Source organism: Pseudorca crassidens, chromosome 12 (genome assembly GCF_039906515.1).
Source record: "Pseudorca crassidens isolate mPseCra1 chromosome 12, mPseCra1.hap1, whole genome shotgun sequence".
Taxonomy (NCBI): Eukaryota; Metazoa; Chordata; class Mammalia; order Artiodactyla; family Delphinidae; genus Pseudorca; species Pseudorca crassidens.
Genome location: NC_090307.1, coordinates 88,861,412 through 88,880,879, shown reverse-complemented (window position 1 = coordinate 88,880,879; position 19,468 = coordinate 88,861,412). Strand labels below are relative to the sequence as shown.

Genomic DNA, 19,468 nt, shown 5'->3' with positions numbered 1-19,468 from the left:
ATATGAACAGAGAGGATTTGTATTTTATTATGATGTTAGTTATTATGACTGTGATTGCTATAAAGAGAAAATGGGGTGTTTCTGTTTCCCCACCAAGCCTCCCAGTGCACTCCAGAATGCTGTACAGATATTATCATTTTCTAAGAATGCCTTGACATGAAGAAGGTTGGGAAGTACAGCTCTGGGTTCTCAGCAGGGGCAATAACTCCCATCCCAGGGGCTAGAAATGTGGGCAGGTGTGTTTAACTGCTGCAGTACCCAGCAGGTGCTGTGGACACGCAGTGTCCAGAGTCTGGGACATGCGGGGCAGCCCCACAATGAATAACTATCCTGCCCAGAATACCCACAGTGACCCTACTGAGAAACCCGCTCGCTGGTTGCTCTCACAAATGGTTCATATATAGCCCAGAAACCCGTATAGGTTAAGAGCCACGTCAAAGAGATTCCTCTTGACACAACTAGAAACATGAAAATTACCACAGAAAACATCTTGTTAGTGAAGGCAGATATACAGTAAAGGTAGTAAATCAGCCGTGTATAAAGCTAGTAGGAAGGTTAAAAGACAAAGAGTAGGAAAACCACCTGTGTACCACAATCTACATAGTTAAGGGAGATGCAAAACAAAAAGATGTAAAATACATACGACGTCAAAACCAGTAAATGTTGGGGGGAGCAGGGTGGGGAAGTAAAAAGGCAGCGTTGTTAAAATGTGCTTGAACTCAGAGACCAGCAAGTTAACATAATCACGTAGATCGACAGAGAGTAAATACAGTACGTAACTATGTAACATCTTTGTATGGTGACAGATGGAAACTAGACTTATCGTGGGGATCGTCTTCAAATGTAGACACATATTGAATCACTATGTTGTGTAACAGGAACTAACATAGAGCTGTAGGTCAATCATACTTCAAAACCAACCAATCAAACAAACAAACTCACAGAAAAAGAGATCCAATTCGTGGTGACCAGAGGCGGGGAGTGGGGAAGGGGCAATTCGATGGAGGCAACCAAAGGTACAAACTTCCAGGTGTAAGATAAATAAGTCCTAAGGATGTCACGTACAACACGATACATATAATTAACCCTGCCGTATGTTATACGTGAAAGTTAAGCAAGTAAATCCTAAGAGTTCTCACCACAAGGAAAGAAGGTTTTTTTTTTCTATTTATTTGAATTTGTATCCATACGAAATGATGAATGTTCAGTAAACTTCCTGTGATAATCGTTTCAAGTACGCAAGTCAAATCATTATGTCGTACAGCTTAAACTTATACAGGGCTGCACGTCAATCGTATCTCAAGGAAACTGGAAAAAATATTCTACTTGGGCAAACTTGATGCAAAGTCAACCCCAACTTGTGTGCTAATAAAGCTTGAGTTTATCCATCTCATCTCTTAGCAAGAATTCTGTTTCTTCCACCACTCAGAACATTCTAAGCACGTTCGTCCAATATTAACTGCAGTCAAAGAACTATTCAAGTGCAATAACTTGTTTACAATGACTATTTGTGGCAAAATAAACAGGCACCAAATGAAAGGAAAGATGAACAAAAAGAAAGAAATTGATTCTACATGGAAAGATGTAAGCCTCCCAAACTACTGGTTTCCTCTGTCTTTGTGTGTCAGTGAATTTCAACCAAAAGGGTTAGATGCTTAACTCCTGTGAAATTCTCTTAAGTCTTACCTGGCTTCTTCTAGGACTTTTCCCATCACTTTGTTTTTTTCTCCCTGCTTAACGTCTTCATTTAAATCAGTTCCACCAAAGATGATTCCAAAAGGAATTCCATGACCTGCAAAATAGGATAATTAACAAAGCACAGTTTACCTTCGGAAACACCCCTTGGTAACCATCCCAAAGCGACGATATCAAAAACTGAAGTTCCCACAACATAGGGGGCAGATTTGGTGGTTTGTTGAATTCTACCCACAGCTCTTCTGAATAGAACAGGTGTCACTGTTAAGAACATGACATGGGGTTAATCACGTGAGACAAGACGATTTTAAATCAATTTGCTTTCAATTTTAACACATGAAAAATGTTGTTGGCCTCCATCTATCAAAGCCAAGCGTATCGTTCGGAAATGGGTTAATCTGGAGCTACTGGTGCTTTTATGACAGAAAAAGAGGGCTTCAAATTTAGATCTGCTGTTCATAGTAACCGTCACCGTGCTGGCAAGGAACCAAGAGGGAGAGGAAAGAGACACAGACTGTATCTTCAGGCACACACAGTACAACAGCAATGATAGAACGTGGAGGGCACAAATATATGGGAACCAAAAATACTGGAGATGTTGCGCGCGTCAAATGGAAAAGGATTCCCCCCGGGAGCGTGTTTATTCTGAATGAAGGGCCCTGGGCTGATGGAAGGCACATTCCCTGGCTGGGTCATTTCACAAGGCACCTAGAGTGCACAGGTCAAGTTAAACAGTGTGCTCACCACACAGGGCTCCCTAGAAGGACTTCCAAAGGTCAATAAAAATTTCAAAAGAGCAAAGGCAAACCACTAAACAGACCAGATCTAACTTCAGTCCATACTGGGGTTTCTCAAACAAGCCATCTCTACTGAGATTCAATATGTAAGTGGAGAAGGTACAGATCTTTCCTTGTATTTGCCTTAGAAGTGTTTGTCACGCAAATGAGCAGATTCTATCTATCTTTTCTCTTTCTGGTGAAGTGTCTCTCACTTCACTGCGAAGAATTCAGCCTTTAGCTACTAAGCTCACCAATAACACATAAGAGGTACAGAAAGGCTGTGAGTAAAAAACTCAAATGAAAACTTAAAAAAAAAAATCAAGTGCATTTTGATTAACACAATATGTGTGTAGGAAAACAATAAACATACATTTCTCTGTACAAAGAACACCTGTGAAAGGATAAACAGAAAAAACCTAGCTGCTGTTGCCTCTATAGAGGGGACCCTGGCAGTCCAGTGGTTAGGGCTCAATGCTTTCACTGAGGGCCCAGGTTCAAGCCCTGGCTGGGGAACTAAGATTCCACAAGCTGCACGGTGTGGCCAAAAGAAAAAAGAAGGAACCCGGAAGGCGACTGATTTGGAACAGGAGAGAAACTTACTTCTTTTCTCTCTATAACACTTTATATTGTTTGCATCTCTTACTATGGACTGGTGTGACCTTTTCCAAAAATACTAAACAGTCAGGCAGACACGGAAAGGCGAGTGTGGTAGAGATGATTCCTCTTCTGCCATGGGCTTAGACCTTGGGGGATGCTGAGATGGGGAGAATGATTTTAGCACGTGGGATGGACTTGAATCTTTGGGGACCAGAGAAAGGTCTGTGGTAGGTAGAATAATGGCCTCCAAAGACGTCCATCTGTAATTCCCAGAATCTATGAATATGTCACACAGCAAAGGGAAATTAAGGTTTTGACTAATCTCTTCCTGTTTCTTGTTGAGAACATGCTTTAGGCTTGAACCTAAAAGAACAGGCAGCATCAAGTGTCTGATTAAGAAGCCAGGTTCAGGAAACCACGAGATTTTCTTCTCAGCCAGCTACTGGGAGTGACCGGTTTTCAGCATAAGCACTGATGTGGAAAGATCGCTAAGTTATGCACTTAAATATACAAAGTAGGGCTTCCCTGGTGGCGCAGCGGTTGAGAGTCTGCCTGCCGATGCAGGGGACACGGGTTCGTGCCCCGGTCCGGGAAGATCCCACATGCCGCGGAGCGGCTGGGCCCGTGAGCCATGGCCGCTGAGCCTGCACGTCTGGAGCCTGTGCTCCGCAACGGAAGAGGCCACCAACAGTGAGAGGCCCGCGTACCGCAAAAAAAAAAAAAAAAAAAAAAAAAATATATATATATATATATATATATATATACACATGTATGTGTGTGTGTGTGTGTATATATATATATATATACATACATACATATATATATATACACACACACACACACACAAAGTAAGGCCTGCATATGAAGAGAGGGTCCAACTTCCTATGGTGTGGGAAGCAAGAGAGACAGCTGGAAGATTAAATAAGGTTTGATACAGTGCAGGGAAACAGGAAGTCACCTTTAGCAATGAGACGTCTGAAAATTTCAGAAGTTGACACATTTTGCTAAGTGAAGTGTTATCCCCATATGATGATTACTGTAGGTAATTGGGGGCCTCAGGTGACATACTACCTCCTGAAAAGCTGCCACTGCCAGGTTATTTAATTCATATTTGGAAAAAGCCACTCACGGCTCAACAACAAAATGATCGGCCCTGCCTCTACTCGGTGGCCGCTGGGCTCTCAGTGAAGTCAAACTGGCCTTGGGAGGGTTAAGAAGAAATATCCAAAAATTGTAGCTGAAGCCAAGAGGATGACTGCATGTACATCCTTTCAAGGTCCAAGGAAGCAGTGTTTTTTGTTTTTGTTTTTGATTTATTTTATTTATTTATTTCTGGCTGCATTGGGTCTTCATTGCTGCACGCGGGCTTTCTCTAGCTGTGGCAAGCAAGGGCTACTCTTCATCGTGGTGCGCGGGTTTCTCACTGCGGTGGCTTCTCTTGTTGCGGAGCACAGGCTCTAGGTGCGCAGGCTTCAGCAGTTGTGGCACACGGGCTCAGTAGTTGTGGCTCGCGGGCTCAGTAGTTGTGGCTCGCGGGCTCTAGAGTGCAGGCTCAGTGGTTGTGGAGCACGGGCTCAGTTGCTCTGCAGCATGTGGGATCTTCCCGGACCAGGGCTCGAACCTGTGTCCCCTGCATTGGCAGGAGGATTCTTAACCACTGCGCCACCAGGGAATCCCAGAAGCAGTGTTTAAAGGTCCCCGTGGATTCGTTTTCTAAGAGAAGGTACTGCTGTTTGACCTCAGTATTTACTATTAATTAAGAGCGCATGCTCTGTGCAGTTGCATCCAATACTTTGCAGGCAGAGATGCCAATCACTTTGCTGCAGTTGTAATGGTTTATGTTAGAAGTCAATGTGTCTGGTCTAAGGGAGGCCCAGAGAGCTGGTATAACATGATTTCTGGATGTGTCTGGGAGGATGTTTCTGGAAGAGACTAGCATTTGAATCTGTAGTCTGAGGAAGGAAGATCTCCCTCAACAATGCAGGTGGGCCTCACCCAATCCGTTGAGGGCTTGAATAGAACTAAAAGGGGGAGGAAGGGTGAATTCATACTCTCTGCTTAAACTGGGACATCCATCTTCTCCTGCCCTCAGACACCACCACTCCTGGTTCTTGGGCTTCTAGACTCAGACTGGGGCTTACACCGTCAGCCCCCCAATTCTCAGGCTTTCAGACTCGGGTTGAATGAAACCACCGGTTTTCCTGGGTGTCCAGCTTGCAGATGGCAGACTGTGGGAATTCTCAGCCTCTATAATCACATAGCCAACCCCTATAATAAATCTTCACATACATATGTGTGTGTGTGTGTGTGTGTGTGTGTGTGTGTGTGTGTGTGTGTATCTATATCTACATTGGTATCTATATCTATATCTCCTCTTGGCTCTGTTTCTCTAGAAAACCCTGACTAACACAGTAGAAAAGATAGCTCCCCGCAACCCTCGGGACTTCCCTGGTGGTCCAGTGGTTAAGACTTTGAGCTTCCCCTGCAGGGGGCACGGGCCCAATCCCTGGTTGGGGAACTAAGATCCCGCGTGCCGTGCAGCACAGCCAAAAAAAAAAAAAGAAAAGAAAAGAAAGCCCCAAAGCTTACGGTTGATTGCCCTGCTGGACATAACCAGTTCTGCAGCTAACCTAATCCTAGCCTATTCAAATTTCAGTCCCTCCGTGGATGGATCTAGAGACTGTCATACAGAGTGAAGTAAGTAATAAGGACAAAAACAAATATTGTATATTAACGCATATATGTGGAAACTAGAAAAATGGTACAGATGAACCAGTTTGCAGGGCACAAATAGAGAGACAGATGTAGAGAACAAACGTATGGCCATCAAGGGGGGAAACTGGGGGTGGTGGTGTGATGAATTGGGAGTTTGGGATTGACGTGTATACACTGATGTGTATAAAATGTATGACTAATAAGAACCTGCTGTACAAAAAAAAATAATAAAATTCAAAAAAAAATCTCAGTCCCTCAAATGCTCTTTAAACTGGCTTTAGTATCTTAGCAGTTTCTTCATTAATAAATCAGTTGAATAAACTCTCTCCTATGTGCTCACTTCTATATTTTGTGAAAGAGTCACATTTTTAACTTTTGAAAATTAGACTTTGAGTTAAGAAATACACATCAAAAACATTCAGGATAAAACTCTTCATGCCGTAGGGACTTCCCTGGTGGCGCAGTGGTTAGGAATCCGCCTGCCAGTGCAGGGGACAGGGGTTCAATCCCTGGTCCGGGAAGATCCCACATGCTGTGGAGCAACTAAGCCCATGTGCACCACAACTACTGAGCCTGCACTCTAGAGCCTGTGAGCCACAACTACTGAGCCCACATGCCACAACTACTGAACCCTGTGCGCCTAGAGCCCGTGCTCCGCAACAAGAGAAGCCACAGCAATGAGAAGCCCGTGCGCAGCAACGAAGACCCTATACAGCCAAAAATAAATAAATAAATAAATAAATAATTTTTAAAAATTGTAAAAAAAAAAATGACTCTTCATGCCGAAAAACAGCTTCAGTATATATGCATCCATTCTCAATTGGTGTAGTTACATCGTTTTTAGAAAACTACTCCGTTTAGAAGAGCAAAGCAAAAAGAGGATTGTATCCCTTCCATTTCTGAGCAGGGATAAGCCGCTTCATCGATGTTTAAGTTGAAATCGCAGGCGCTCTGGTTTTGTGACTGCTAGGGCTCCACCTTTGGGGAAGGGGGGGTTACCTGGCAAAAGTCTACCCCCTCTATATAGATGAAGAGCCATAGCTGCCTCCAAGCTCTCAGCCTTGATGAAGTTGGAGATTTCGGATGGGCTTTCAAAGTCCAAGGCATTTTTCAGAATACACACGTGACCCGCAGCTTCTAGATGGTCCCTTTATCAAAAAATACACAGAGAAAGAAAAAGACAGGAGAGAAAAGCATTAAAAGGGCACAAGATGCTGCTGTGGTTAAAACTGAAAACCAATCCAGAGATTAGTCAAATCAGAAGTTAATACTACATATTTTCTGAATTGTCCTTGAGAGACAATCTACCTAAAATACATTCATCCACCAGTCTCAGACACCAGGACTGGGACTGGCACCGAGGCCAGCCGAATGAAGGGCCAATTCAGGAAGGCTTGGCAGCCTTGACACACGAGACACCCACGGCCACTTCCAGTGACATGTGCTGCACCAGAAAGCTCCCTCCCCTTCTTTAATTCTTTGATTTCACTTTTTCCTCCTGTTTCTCAAAGTTTGTGTTTAGGCATCTGTGACTCAGTTTTTCATCAAGAATTCAAAAGTCACCCATTATCAGAGCTTCAAGAAATACTCCATGGCCTTTCCATTCTACCTCCCAAATATCTTTCAAATATGTCTCTTTTCTTCTCATCCCGGTTCAGTTCCTTGCAACAGAAATCTAAAATACAAATCCGATAAACCAAAAAGAAACTTCCTGAGTGGCAGAAATAGCATGGGCAAAATCAAAGGACAAATGAGAAACTGGGGGGGAAAAAACACAACTTTTACAACACTTACAAAAGGAAAGAAGCTAATTTGCTTAATATGTAAAGAACTCTCATAAATCAATAAGAAAAAACCCTAACAACCCAATAGAAAAATAGGTATCACCATAAAATTGCAGTCCATGACAAACAAAACAAAAACAAAAAAAACCCCCTACAATTGGGCTTTTAAATATGAGAAATGGTGATCCACTTCAGTCATCCTTTTAATGTAGAAAATCTGTAAAGAAGAAGAGTCTGCCTATGGCTTCATGAAATAAACATTCCTATACTGGGTAAACTGGTACAACCTCTTCTGTGGGCAAAGTAGAAACAGCTAATATATTTAAAATGCACAAACTCTGTGACCAAACAACTCCACTTCTCAGAACTGATTCCAAAGACACACTTGGATATGAGTGCAAAACATGCACCCAAGAGTAAGCACCGAGGCTATATCCGAAGCAGCAAAAAGACTAACACGGACCTCAGCGTGCGTCAGGAGGGGACCAGTCACATTATGGCGCATATGAGGTACTCAAGGCTGATGCCATGAAAAGAGTGCAGATCACTGTGCAGTCATTTAGAATGAACTCCAAGACACATTGTTAATGAAAAGAGGACACACTGTTAATGAAGTGTGCTTCAAAAGGTGAAGAACACTTTGTGCATATATAGTATGTGTGCACAGAACATCTCTAGAAGGACACAGAAGAAATAGATAATAATGATTCTGTCTAAAGAGGACTGGGGACCAGGGTGGGGGAGAGATTATCTTCTCATCACAGACCATTTTGCATGGCTGGATTCTTTGACCAGGTGCATATATTATCTTTTTTTTTTTTTTTTTTTTTTGCAGTACGCATGCCTCTCACTGTTGTGGCCTCTCCCGTGGTGGAGCACAGCCTCTAGACGCACAGGCTCAGCGGCCATGGTCACAGGCCCAGCCGTTCTGCGGCATGTGGGATCTTCCCTGACCAGGGCACGAACCCGTGTCCCCCGCATCAGCAGGCAGATTCTCAACCACTGTGCCACCAGGGAAGCCCTATCTTATCTTTTAAAATTGTTTGAGGTGCATGTGAATATACAACCAATCCAACCAGGTTCATTAAAACCCTCAAATGGGGACTCCCCTGACAGTCCAGTGGTTAAGACTCTGTGCTTCCACTGCAGGGGATGCGGGTTTGATCCCTGGTTGGGGAACTAAGATTCTGCATGCTGCATGGCACAGCCAAAATAAAAATTAAAAAAACAGAACAAAAAACCTCAAATGGCTTGGGGTAGTCAGCCCAACTGTCAACTCCATGAGAATGGGGCCTGGATCTGTCTTGCTTACTGAATGAACTAATGGCTGAATGTGTCTCTGGGATCAAGTCCAAACACCCTAGCCTAGCACACAACACCCTTCATAGCCTGCATCCCCTGCACAGCCAGGCACATCCCACTCTTGACACCTTTAGTTCCAGTCCAGCCCTTCCACCTGCAGGACACGCAACACATCATGTCTTCTGAGCCCCATGACCATGTCCCGACATTCCCCAATGCCAGCTCCCTTCAGTGAAATCTGACAGCCCCTGCTGCTAACACAGCCGTCTCTCTCACTGTTTCCATTGTTCTCCGAGCCCATCGCTACCACAATCACTCTGGGATGCAGTTATATGAACAAGGCAGTCACATCGTACTTAGTGCTTCTATTACAGAATCAATAACCTACAAGGACCTACTGTATAGCACAGGGAACTATACTCAATATCTTGTAATAACCTATAATGGAAAAGAATCTGAAAAAGAATGTGTGTGTGTGTGTGTGTGTGTGTGTGTAGAGAACTGAATCACTTTGTGGTACACCTGAAACTAATGCAACATTGTAAATCAACTATACTCCAAAAAAAACAACAATAGCTCAGTGATAAAACAGAGTCCTAGATCCTGCTGAAGTGATACAGATAACAATGTGATGCATCTCTTTGAGTCGTTCTGCAAGAACTAAGACCCCTCACCCAGGTGGAGGATGGTGACTACACACTGAGCATAACCATGTGGACCCTGAGGACTGAGGTTCTCAGAACATCACTCCGTTACCTCTCCACCAACCAATCAAAAGAAAGGCATGCACCCTGCAGCCCTCATCCCAAATGTTGCCTTTAAAAACACTTCCCTGAAAACCACTGGGGAGTTTGGGTCTTTGGAGCATGAGCTGCCCATTCTCCTTATTTGGCACCCGCAATAAACACTGTACTTTCCTTCACCGCAACCTGGTGTCAGTAGATCGGCTTTGCTGTGCATCGGGCGCGTGGACCCGAGGTTCAGTTGAGTAACACAGTGAGAAGTACGCACTGCTCCCTCGGCAGCACACACCAGAGCTCCACGAGCATCTCTGCCGTCTTGTCTCTCCTCTGCTGCATCATCCCAGGTCCTTCCAAATCATTTTCGAATCTCTACTCTCCCTCCCTATGTCACCACCTCAGTCCCTCACTGCAATCCTGCTAGCATTCAATCCAGAACCTTCACTGTGGCAACCATTCGGCTCACGCCGGCCAGGCCAGCTGCTCTCTCCTGCTGGCTCTTCAGCTGCCTTGGCTTCTCAACTCCACAAGCCCCTTCCTGCCTCAGGGCATCCGCACATACAGGTCCCTTGGCCAGGAATGCTGTTCCCAGCCTCTCTCCCTCTTCACCCAGCTAACCTACAGGTTTGAAACCCCAGCTTAAAAAGTTATTTCTCATACACATATGTTCACAGCGGCACTATTCATGGTAGCCAGTAAGTGGAAACCACCCAAATGTCCTTCAACCGATGGATGGACAAGCAAAATGTGATACGTCCGTCAACGGAATGTATTATTCAGCTATAAAAGAATTAAGTACTGATGCATTATGTAAAGTCCTCAAAAAGGACCACATAGCATATGATTCCATATATAGGAGATGTCCAGAACAGGCAAATTCATGGGGACAGAAAGACTCGTGGTTGCCCAGAGCTGGGGAAGGGGCATGGGGGGGTGACTGCTAATGGGTCTGGGGTGCCTTTTGAGACGGCTGAAAATGTTCTGAAATTAGATAGTGGCAATGGTGTGTGGCTTTATGAATATACTAAAACCCACTGAATTGGATGCTTTTAAAAGGGTGAATTTTATGGTATGTGAATTATACCTCAATAAAAGAAACTGTATGAGAAAGAAAAAACTATTTCTCAGGGGAGCCTCCCAGACCCCCCCCTCCCAAAACTAGGTCTGTCCTTCGAACATACTCTTACCACTCAGCACTTCTTCCTAGCACTGATCATATTGTAATTAAATAATTTGTGTAATCGTATGTTCGTGCTAGAAGGCTGGAAACTTCTTTCAAATGACAGGGCTTAGCACTGAGCTGATGTGCTAAAAATTCTCCGGCTGAATGGCTGCTGGCTTCTGCAGGGCTCACCTGTCCTTCCCTGGCTCCACGCCCAGGGTCTTCACAGTGCTGTGCCCACTAGAGATGCTCAATAATAAATATTTGCCAAATGAAAACAATAACCGACAATGATTACATCAGGGGGAGGAAAGGAAATAGCCTCTTCCCACTGACTTAATGTACATCTGCAGTTTCTGAAACTGAGCAGGACCCTGTGGGGCTACTGGGCTCAGAAGCCTTTCTGTGTCCCCCATTTCTTGTTTGTAGGAAACACGCTGCAGCCTCCATGACCTTCCCTGAGTTCCAAAGGGCAGGTTCACACAGTTGCTAATCAGCGGAGGGAGGGGATGCAGAGACAAGGGGGGAGCAGCTAAGACACAATAGAGCAGGGGGATGGGATGAAGTAGGAGACTGGGATTGACATATATACACTACTGTGTATAAAACAGATAACATATATACACTACTGTGTATAAAACAGAGAACCCGCTCTATAGCACAGGGAACTCTACTCAATGCACTGTGGTGACCTAAATGGGAAGGAAATCTAAAAAAGAGGGGATATATGTATACATATAACTGATTCACATTGCTGTATAGCAGAAACTAACACAACACTGTAAAGCAACTACACTCCAATAAAAATTAATTTTAAAAAAAGAAACTATAAAAAGAACTATAAAACTATAAAAAAGAAACCTTGGGGCAGGGTCCTGGTTCCACCTCAAGGGATACACAGAACAGTATCTTTGAGCTCTTCTGCAGAACTAAAACCCCAACAAATGGAAGATGTTAACTACTTGATAAAGCAGTTTTCATTCCAGAGAGAAGGTCACAGTTTTATAACCTCGGGAACCACAGAAGCTCACCAGATCCCCTGAGGCCAGATTAAAGGACTGTATCCTTATCAGCAACCCCGCCCTTGACCCATTGCTATAAAACTCCTCAGGGACTTCCCTGGTGGTCCAGTGGTTAAGACTCCGCGCTTCCACTGCAGGCGGCATGGGTTCAATCCCTGGTCGGGGAACTAAGATCCCGATGGCCGCATGGCTTGGCCAAAACAACTCCTCACCAAATCCTCCCAGGTTGGGACACACAGTTTTTGAGGGCATTAGCCCACTGTGGCCCCCTCTGCCTGGCAAAGCAATAAAGCTATTGTTTTCTACTTCACCCAAAACTCTGCTTCCGAGATTCGATTGGGCACCGGGGCACAGAGGCCAGGTTTTCGGCATCATTTCCTTGGCATCTTCTAAAGAAAAAGTAGAAAACTTGAATAGGCTCAGGCTTTTTTCCTTCCCATATGCTTGGCTCTCACAGCAGAGTTGAAACTTAGACCAGCAGAAGGCAGCTGGGCAGTAGGGTCAGGGTTGCATTGGATGCCACGATGTTTGCCTTTCTTTCTTTTTTTTTTTTTTCCCCTTCCAGTGAGTTTCCAGAAAGTCTTGTTTGCTGCTTCTGTTATCTAAAGTGCTTCCCATTGAAATAAAAATACTTTTATACACCGTCTTCCAGACGAAGGCTGAAGGAAGGACACAAGTCACAGCTGCTGTACAAAGTGCTGCTGTCGCTCGGGGACGCTGCGTTCACTGGGGCGCCAGGGAGCTCATCCAAGCACTGACTTCTAGGACTCCCTACTCTGGACCTCGGAAGCCTCAATCCTTCACCTTTTCTTCTTTCCCATCGCTCTCTCTTCTTATTTTGTATGTATGTATGTATGTATGTATGTATGTATGTACGTATTCTATTTTAAAATTTTTTTGGCTGTACCTTGCGGCTTGCGGGATCTTAGTTCCCCAACCAGGGACTGAACCTGGGCCCTTGGCAGTGAAAGTGCAGAGTCCTAACCACTGGACCACCAGGGAACTCCCTTCTTTTCCATCTCTTTTCCTGCATTTCCCTAAACCCTTAGCAGTGCTGCAGACAAACTCTAGGTGTGAGGCCCAGGAGTCTAGCGAGCCTCTGATAGTCCGGTTTAGAGCAAGGGGTCAGCATGCCCTCCCTGGAAATGGTCAGAGAGTAAATACCTCTGGGCTGGCAGGTGGCTGATCTCTGGCCAACTGCTCAGCTCTGCTATTTATTTCAGCCTAGCAGGAGGCGCACTTTGAAACTCTGATCTCCTGTTACCTCGTCACTAAAGCAACGGTGTGACTTTCGTTTTTGTTTTTTTTACATCTATGACTTGTGCAATTTAAACTTCGACCTTCACTGTTAGCAACTGATCTGAACCCCTTCGCCTGATTTAGAGGATCCTCAAGATTGCCTGGTTCTTCTGGAAACTGGGGATTAGAGGTGAATGGGGGCCCGTGGGTCCCCTCGCTGCACCCGGCTTCTAGCTGACCCAGGTGACACCATGGGGACACAGACCAAATGGAGACGCAGAGAGCAGCGCTGCTGGGCAGGCCAGGCTCCCTGATTCTCATCCACACAAGAGCCCATGGAACAGTGCCAGCAAACCGCATACCCCAAGCATAGCTCCTTTTTGTTCAGAGGTGAAAAAAACCTATGATGCAGGTTCCTAACATTTACAGTGCTGAGGAGACAACGCCAGAGAGTAGGCCCTGATTAGGGTTTTAAAAATTCTAGCAAACAGCCCCTAGGTTAGAAGGGAAAGTCACCTGACCCAGGGCAGACTGATTGTACCGAAGGATATGTAAGGTGCCACACAGACGATAAAACGGTCCCTCTCTAGTTATCAATCCCGAGACAAATATTCCCCCCACATGCCTTCCCCATCACCTACACCTTCTAAAAAACTCCTAGACAGCAGAGGCCCAAGGTTACTACAAAGACCCCAATATACCCAGCTTTTCTTGGTTTTCTCTCAGTATTTTCCCTCTATAATGAAGGAAGTTGTGGATTTTTTTTTTTCCCCTCACTCCTGATGAAGTTAATTTGTAGATCAGGACCCACAAAGTGGAGGCCACCCCATGGCCCAGCTGATGTCACAAATCTCAGCGTACGTCAGTCTGTGCCCAGGACGGGCCTCGTGGTCAAGGAAACAATACGGATCAGTCACGATGCTCTGATCATCTCCGGCGTGGTCTCTGACCCTAGAAAAATAGGGCCTGCTGCCTTGTAAGGGAACCCCCGATGGCCCGGCCAGTCATGCCCTGTTTCCACGTTGTTGCTTCTGAGATTCTATAAAAGTCGCTCTCGGCCAACATCCCTCAGAAGAGGGCCAGGCTGCTTGGGAGGCGCGGTGCCCCCCAATCCATGGGCTGCTTTCCCTTGAATAAGGGGCATCAGCGTCATTACTAAACTGTATTCGATCTGTCGTTCGACACTCTCCATATTCAATTGCCAAGCCCTGTGCGTTTCACTTCTTAAATATGTGACCTCCAAATGGCATCTCCTCTGCCACCATCCTGATCTACCCTTCAGGCTGCAGCCCAGACCACCTTCGGTGACATATGAACCTGAGAGCGTTTCGTGGTTGCACCCCACGCCTGACACAAAACTGCAGGTCCTTGTGACGCGCATCCTACCTGCCTCTCGGCCACGTCTGCAGGCTCCCCCGAGGGCGGGGTTTGTCAGCCTCGGTACCACTGACATTTGAGCTCGTTCAGTCTTTGTCGTGGGGCTGTTCTGTGCATTGCAGGGTGTGTGGCTGCACGCCTGGCCTCTACCCACTGGATGCCAGGAGCCCGTCACCCCCAGTTGTGACAACAAAAATGTCTCCATGTACTACTCCATGTCCCCGGGGGGCAGAATCACTCCTTCCTCCTCTGCACATTCTCTTGGCCTCTGCTCCCATGGAGAATCACTGACCTAGAACATTCTATACTGCTAAGTTTGCACAACTCAGTTTGGGAAGGGATCTGCTCTTGCCCACATCCTGCCTGCTGCCCCTCTGCCTGAGACACCCGCCCAAACACTAACCCTTCCCTGCCTCGCCAACTCAGGTTCATGTTCTGACGAAGAGCCCACGTTTGTTAAGTGCATACTGAGCACCAGGCCTGGTTCAAACACTGAAAATGTATGAACTCCTATTTGATCCTGAGAACAAGCCTCTGTGGCAGGTCTGAGCTGCAATCATTTAACCTGGCTTAGACCTTAGGGATTTTAAGCAGGGAAGCCGCCTTGTGAAGGCAGGAGGTCTGCTCCAGAGCCTGTGTCCTTCTACCAGTTTGCGATGCCTGAACCATCCCACGTCTAGCCTGGGGTGGTTCCCCAGAGCATCCTACACGTCCAGTCCTGTACGGATGTGCCCATCACAAGCCAGCACCGCTATTTATGTATTGGGTGTTCATTCACAACTACAAGCTTGAGTGTGCAAGAACAGACTCATTTCTTCTTTTTGTAAGTCTCTTCTTAATTAACTCAGACACCCTCCCCTGCGAGACTGATGAGGACCCCGACCTTACTCATTTGAGGGGGGGCTCCCTCCGCTGCTGCCCAGGTCCCTTGAGGGTCGCAGGGGTCTTCCACAGAGAACGTTTGAGGAGCTCCTCTGGTTCTCACTGCTTCCTGGTAATTGGCTCCCAGGGAAGTCTGTCACCATGGAAACCTCCCTGCCCTCCCCTTCAGGAGACCGAGCATCCTCTCCTCAAGGAACCTAGGCTTTCACAAGACAGAAGATGTCTTCCAGCAACTTCCGCTTTTCCCTTTTTCTTCCCCCCCACCCCCAGCCATCCTTCCTGAGTGAAGGGGAGACTAAAGCCTGGCTCTGAAGACAGAGCAAAGCACAAAGAACAATCTTTATTCTGCGTCATGCACAGCCAGGAAAACAAAGAACAAAGTAACTAAAGGGCACTGCACCCTGCTGAATGTCCGTGGAAGTGCCCGCCTGGCTCCCCTGAGGGCCCTTGGGTGGCTGCAAGCCTTTGGAAGATTGGGGCTCCGGTGGACAGCTCGAGCGAGGGGTGCAGTGTTAAATAATGGATGTTCTCGCTAGTTTCCACAGCATAAACTATGGGTGCAGGCTCTGCTGGACTGGCCCCTCTCTCTCTGACCTCCTTTCCTTGCCGTAGGCCAGAGAGCATGGATTCTTTCTGTTTCTCAAGCCTGTCAAGCTTGCTCTGACCCCAGGACCTGTATCCGTGCTGTTACTCTGTCCCAGGGCCATCCATCCTTCCAGATCCTTGAGTGGCTGCCTCCTTCTGTCACTGGGGTCTTGGCCTGGATGTCACCTCCTCAGAGAGTCCTCCTCTGAAGCCACAGCCCCAGTCACCATCCTGCAGTCTCTCTCCCCCCCACTGGAACGTGCTCCATGAGGGCAGAGACCACCATGTGCCTCCTGGCTGTTTATGTCCAAATGGGTGACAGCTGGGACTTCCCTGGCGGTCCAGTGGTTAAGACTCTGCACTTCCACGGCAGGGGGCAGGGGTTCGATCCCTCGTGGGGGAATTAAGATCCCGCATGCCACACGACCAAAAAATAAATAAATAAACAGTGGTGAGCATAGCTGCCTTCCAAATGAGTGATAGCAGGTGCCACTGACTTAAGATAAACCTGTGCAGTGAAAATCCTCATGGGAAAAACCTAACCGTAAACTTCCGAAGACTGATGTATCCTGTCGCTGCTGCTCTTTAGGAGAACAGGACGTGAAAGGGGAGGTGTGGCCGCAATCACTCATTTGGATGATGAGGAAGAAGGCCCACAGAGGGGAAGTCAATTGAGAAATTTCATGAAGCAAGTCAGTTTGCGTAAAAAAAAAAAAAAAAAAAGCTGCTATGAAACTGCAGGCACTAATCAGCTCCCTCCCTGCCCTGGGGACTTACCTTCCAGCAGGGAGAAGAGAAAAAGTGGAGGAATAAACCTAGAAAACAAGATAACTGCAGGAAAAAACAAATGTTAAGAAGAGAACCAAGCAAGGAGATGGGGAACGTGGAAATGGCTGAGGGGAAGAGGGAAGGCTACCTTGTGGGGTTTTTTGTTTTGTTTTTTCGCCACACTTCGCAGGCACGCGGGATCTTAGTTCCCCGACCAGGGATTGAACCCGTGCCCCCTGCAGTTGAAGCTTAGAGTCTTAACCACTGGACCGCCAGGGCAGTCCAAGGAAAGGTTACTTTGGATGGCAGGTCCAGTAACACTGGTTTGCACTTTTGCTGCGCCTTCTGCCTGGAAATCCTGGTCCACCCCTACTCCCACCCCCACCCCGCCAGGCCACCCCAGCTTCAAGGGACCCTCGTCGCACCCAGGATGCTGCGCAAACGTCACTCTAAGAAGGAGGCCTCCCCGGAGCATCCCGCCTAAAACAGCGCACGCGCACAAGCGGCCCTCACGGGTGTGTGTACACGGATCTATAGGTATCACTGTATATTTATACCCATGTGTTTGTATTCTTTCTCTCCCGTCCCCGCAAACGTGCCGTGTCCCGAAGCCCTGACTTCGCATTCCGTCGCCGCCTCCCCAAACCTAGGGCGCTCACGATCGATCAATACGGAGCGTCCGTGAAGACGGCCGCGCCGAGATGCGCCCGCAGAACGCCGAGCAGCCTCCGCCGCGCTGAGGCCTGCCTCGCGGGGCCGCCCAGGCGCCGGGCACCTGGATACCTTTCCACGTTGTCAGCGGCCGAGCGGCCTCGGGGGAGCGTTAGGACCGCAGCGCCGGGCAGGTCCCGGGCACCCGCGCCGGAGTCAGACACGCGCCCCTCGCCGCCCCGCGCTACCCCGGGCCCCGCACCCTCTGGCCGGTCCGTTTGGGCGCGCGGTTCGGGGAGGCCGGGCCGACCCCCGCGCCCCCGGCCGGTGCCCCCGCCGGGACCCGGGCCGCCGCCGCACCTACCGGACGCGCTGGGCCGTGATGGCGTTGCCCGTGTGCCGCCGGAGCACCGCCAGGAACAGGAGCCGCATGGTGCCGCCGCCGCCCGCCCGTCCACCGCCCGCCAAGGCCGGGCCCGGGGCGGGGCGGGGACGCGGGCCGGGGCGGCCGGGGTCCGTCAGCCCGCCCGCCGCTCCCCAGGCTGTGCCCGCGCTCGCCAGTTCCGGGGCTCAGGGGCGCGCGGGGCGGCGGCGGGGGGGGCGTGTCCGGGGCGGGTGGGGGACTGGGGGCGGGGCCCCTCCCACGGGACCAGCGGCAGGGGATCCCTGGGTCCCCTCCAAGGGAACCAGAAGGGACTCCCATAGGGGTTCCCGGAGCGGCCGCAGGTCTGCTTCCATGGGGGCTGTCACCAGAGGTGATTTCGGGTCCCTTCGCACAGAGACAAGGGGTGGGTGGCCACAATCCTCTGCCACAGGGACCAGGGCTGGCCACAGGCTCCCCACCACACAGACACACACACACACACACACACACTCAGAGGGACCAGGGTGGCTGCGCGCTGCTGCCATGGGCACCAGGGGTCCGCGGGTCCCTTTCCATGGTGGTCGGCACCAGGGGCGATGGCCGATTCCCTGCCACAGGGACCAGAGGAGGTCATGGGTGGACTCCCAAGGGGACCAGGGTGAGCAGTGTCCACTCCCGTGGGGCCACCACCAGGGATTTCCGGTATCTCTTGAAAACGAGAGATGGGGCAATAGCAGCCACCTTTCCCACAGTACACAGAGCTAAGAAGCAGGTGCCCCTTCAGAAGTGCTGAGAGAAACTGAGGGCTATTTAAAGTTTTAGTTAGAGCAGAAGTTTACTCCAACTGGGTAGCACAGAGCCGGAAGTGGCCAGGAGGGCCCCCAAACAGGAGCTGCGGTGAGGCTTTTATACCTGAAGGCATAAGCAAAGCAAGGCAATCTTTGATTGGCTACTGCTGAAAGTCTAGTTGGCTCTTTGTGATTGGTTGTCTTTAGGTTTCGATTCTGTAATCTTGAGGCATTTACAGCTTAGGTTTTGGTTTAAGGAAGAATCTGGGCATTTAAGCCCCCTCAGTCAGGTGGCCTCCTTGCTTAACAGATGGGACCTGAGCTCCCCAGTTTACCACAGTGGTTGTAAGTGCATTTCAATTCCTTTGTGAGCTCAATCTGTATTCCTGCTGTTAGAAGTTGAAGTTTATATCTTGGCTCCATAGTCACCAGGGACAGAGACCTCTCTCTTTCTTCTCCAGCATGGTCTTGTTTGGCCTTTATTATTTATTTAAATTATTTATTTATTTATTTATGGCTGCGTTGGGTCTTCGTTTCTGCGCCTGGGCTTTCTTTAGTTGCCGCAAGCGGGGGCTACCCTTCGTTGTGGTGCGCAGGCTTCTCATTGCGGTGGCTTCTCTTGTTGTGGAGCAGGGGCTCTAGAGCACGCGGGCTTCAGTAGTTGTGGCATGTGGGCTCAGTAGTTGCGGCTCGCAGGCTCAGTAGTTGTGGCGCTCAGGCTTAGTTGCTCCATGGCATGTGGGATCTTCCCAGACCAGGGCTCGGACCCATGTCCCCTGCATTGGCAGGCGGATTCTTAACCACTGCGCTACCAGGGAAGTCCCTGGCCTTTATTCTTAAGATGGCCTCTAGGTGCAATGTGACTGCCAGAGCTCCACCCATCACATTCACATTACAGGCCAGCAAGAAGGAAGGGCAAAATGGTGCATTTCATTTTAAGGGCCCCTCCTGGAATTACACACTGCCTCTGTGACTTTATCTTACTGTGCACATGACCACATCTTCCACCCAAGGCAGC

The 19,468-nt window shown here is 48.2% G+C and overlaps 1 protein-coding gene across 5 annotated transcripts in view; it reads right to left on the bottom strand.

The window, feature by feature from the left end:
• Positions 1-19,468, bottom strand: part of GLT1D1 (glycosyltransferase 1 domain containing 1) — a 152,631-nt gene that overhangs the window by 122,599 nt on the left and 10,564 nt on the right. For 2 of the 5 annotated variants that reach the window (XR_010933393.1, XM_067701212.1), the window contains exons 1-5: positions 17,663-17,780; positions 16,657-16,710; positions 15,301-15,491; positions 6,786-6,934; positions 1,687-1,792 (exon numbers count right to left, since the gene is read on the bottom strand). Coding sequence is in view for 4 of the 5 variants with exons in the window: in XM_067701212.1 (XP_067557313.1) it covers positions 1,687-1,792; positions 6,786-6,934; positions 15,301-15,437 (392 nt within the window). In the remaining variant the exon portion in view is untranslated. Of the gene's footprint in view, positions 1-1,686; positions 1,793-6,785; positions 6,935-15,300; positions 15,492-16,656; positions 16,711-17,662; positions 17,841-19,468 lie in introns of those variants that run through there. The other 3 variants (XM_067701209.1, XM_067701211.1, XM_067701210.1) reach the window with 3 other exon arrangements.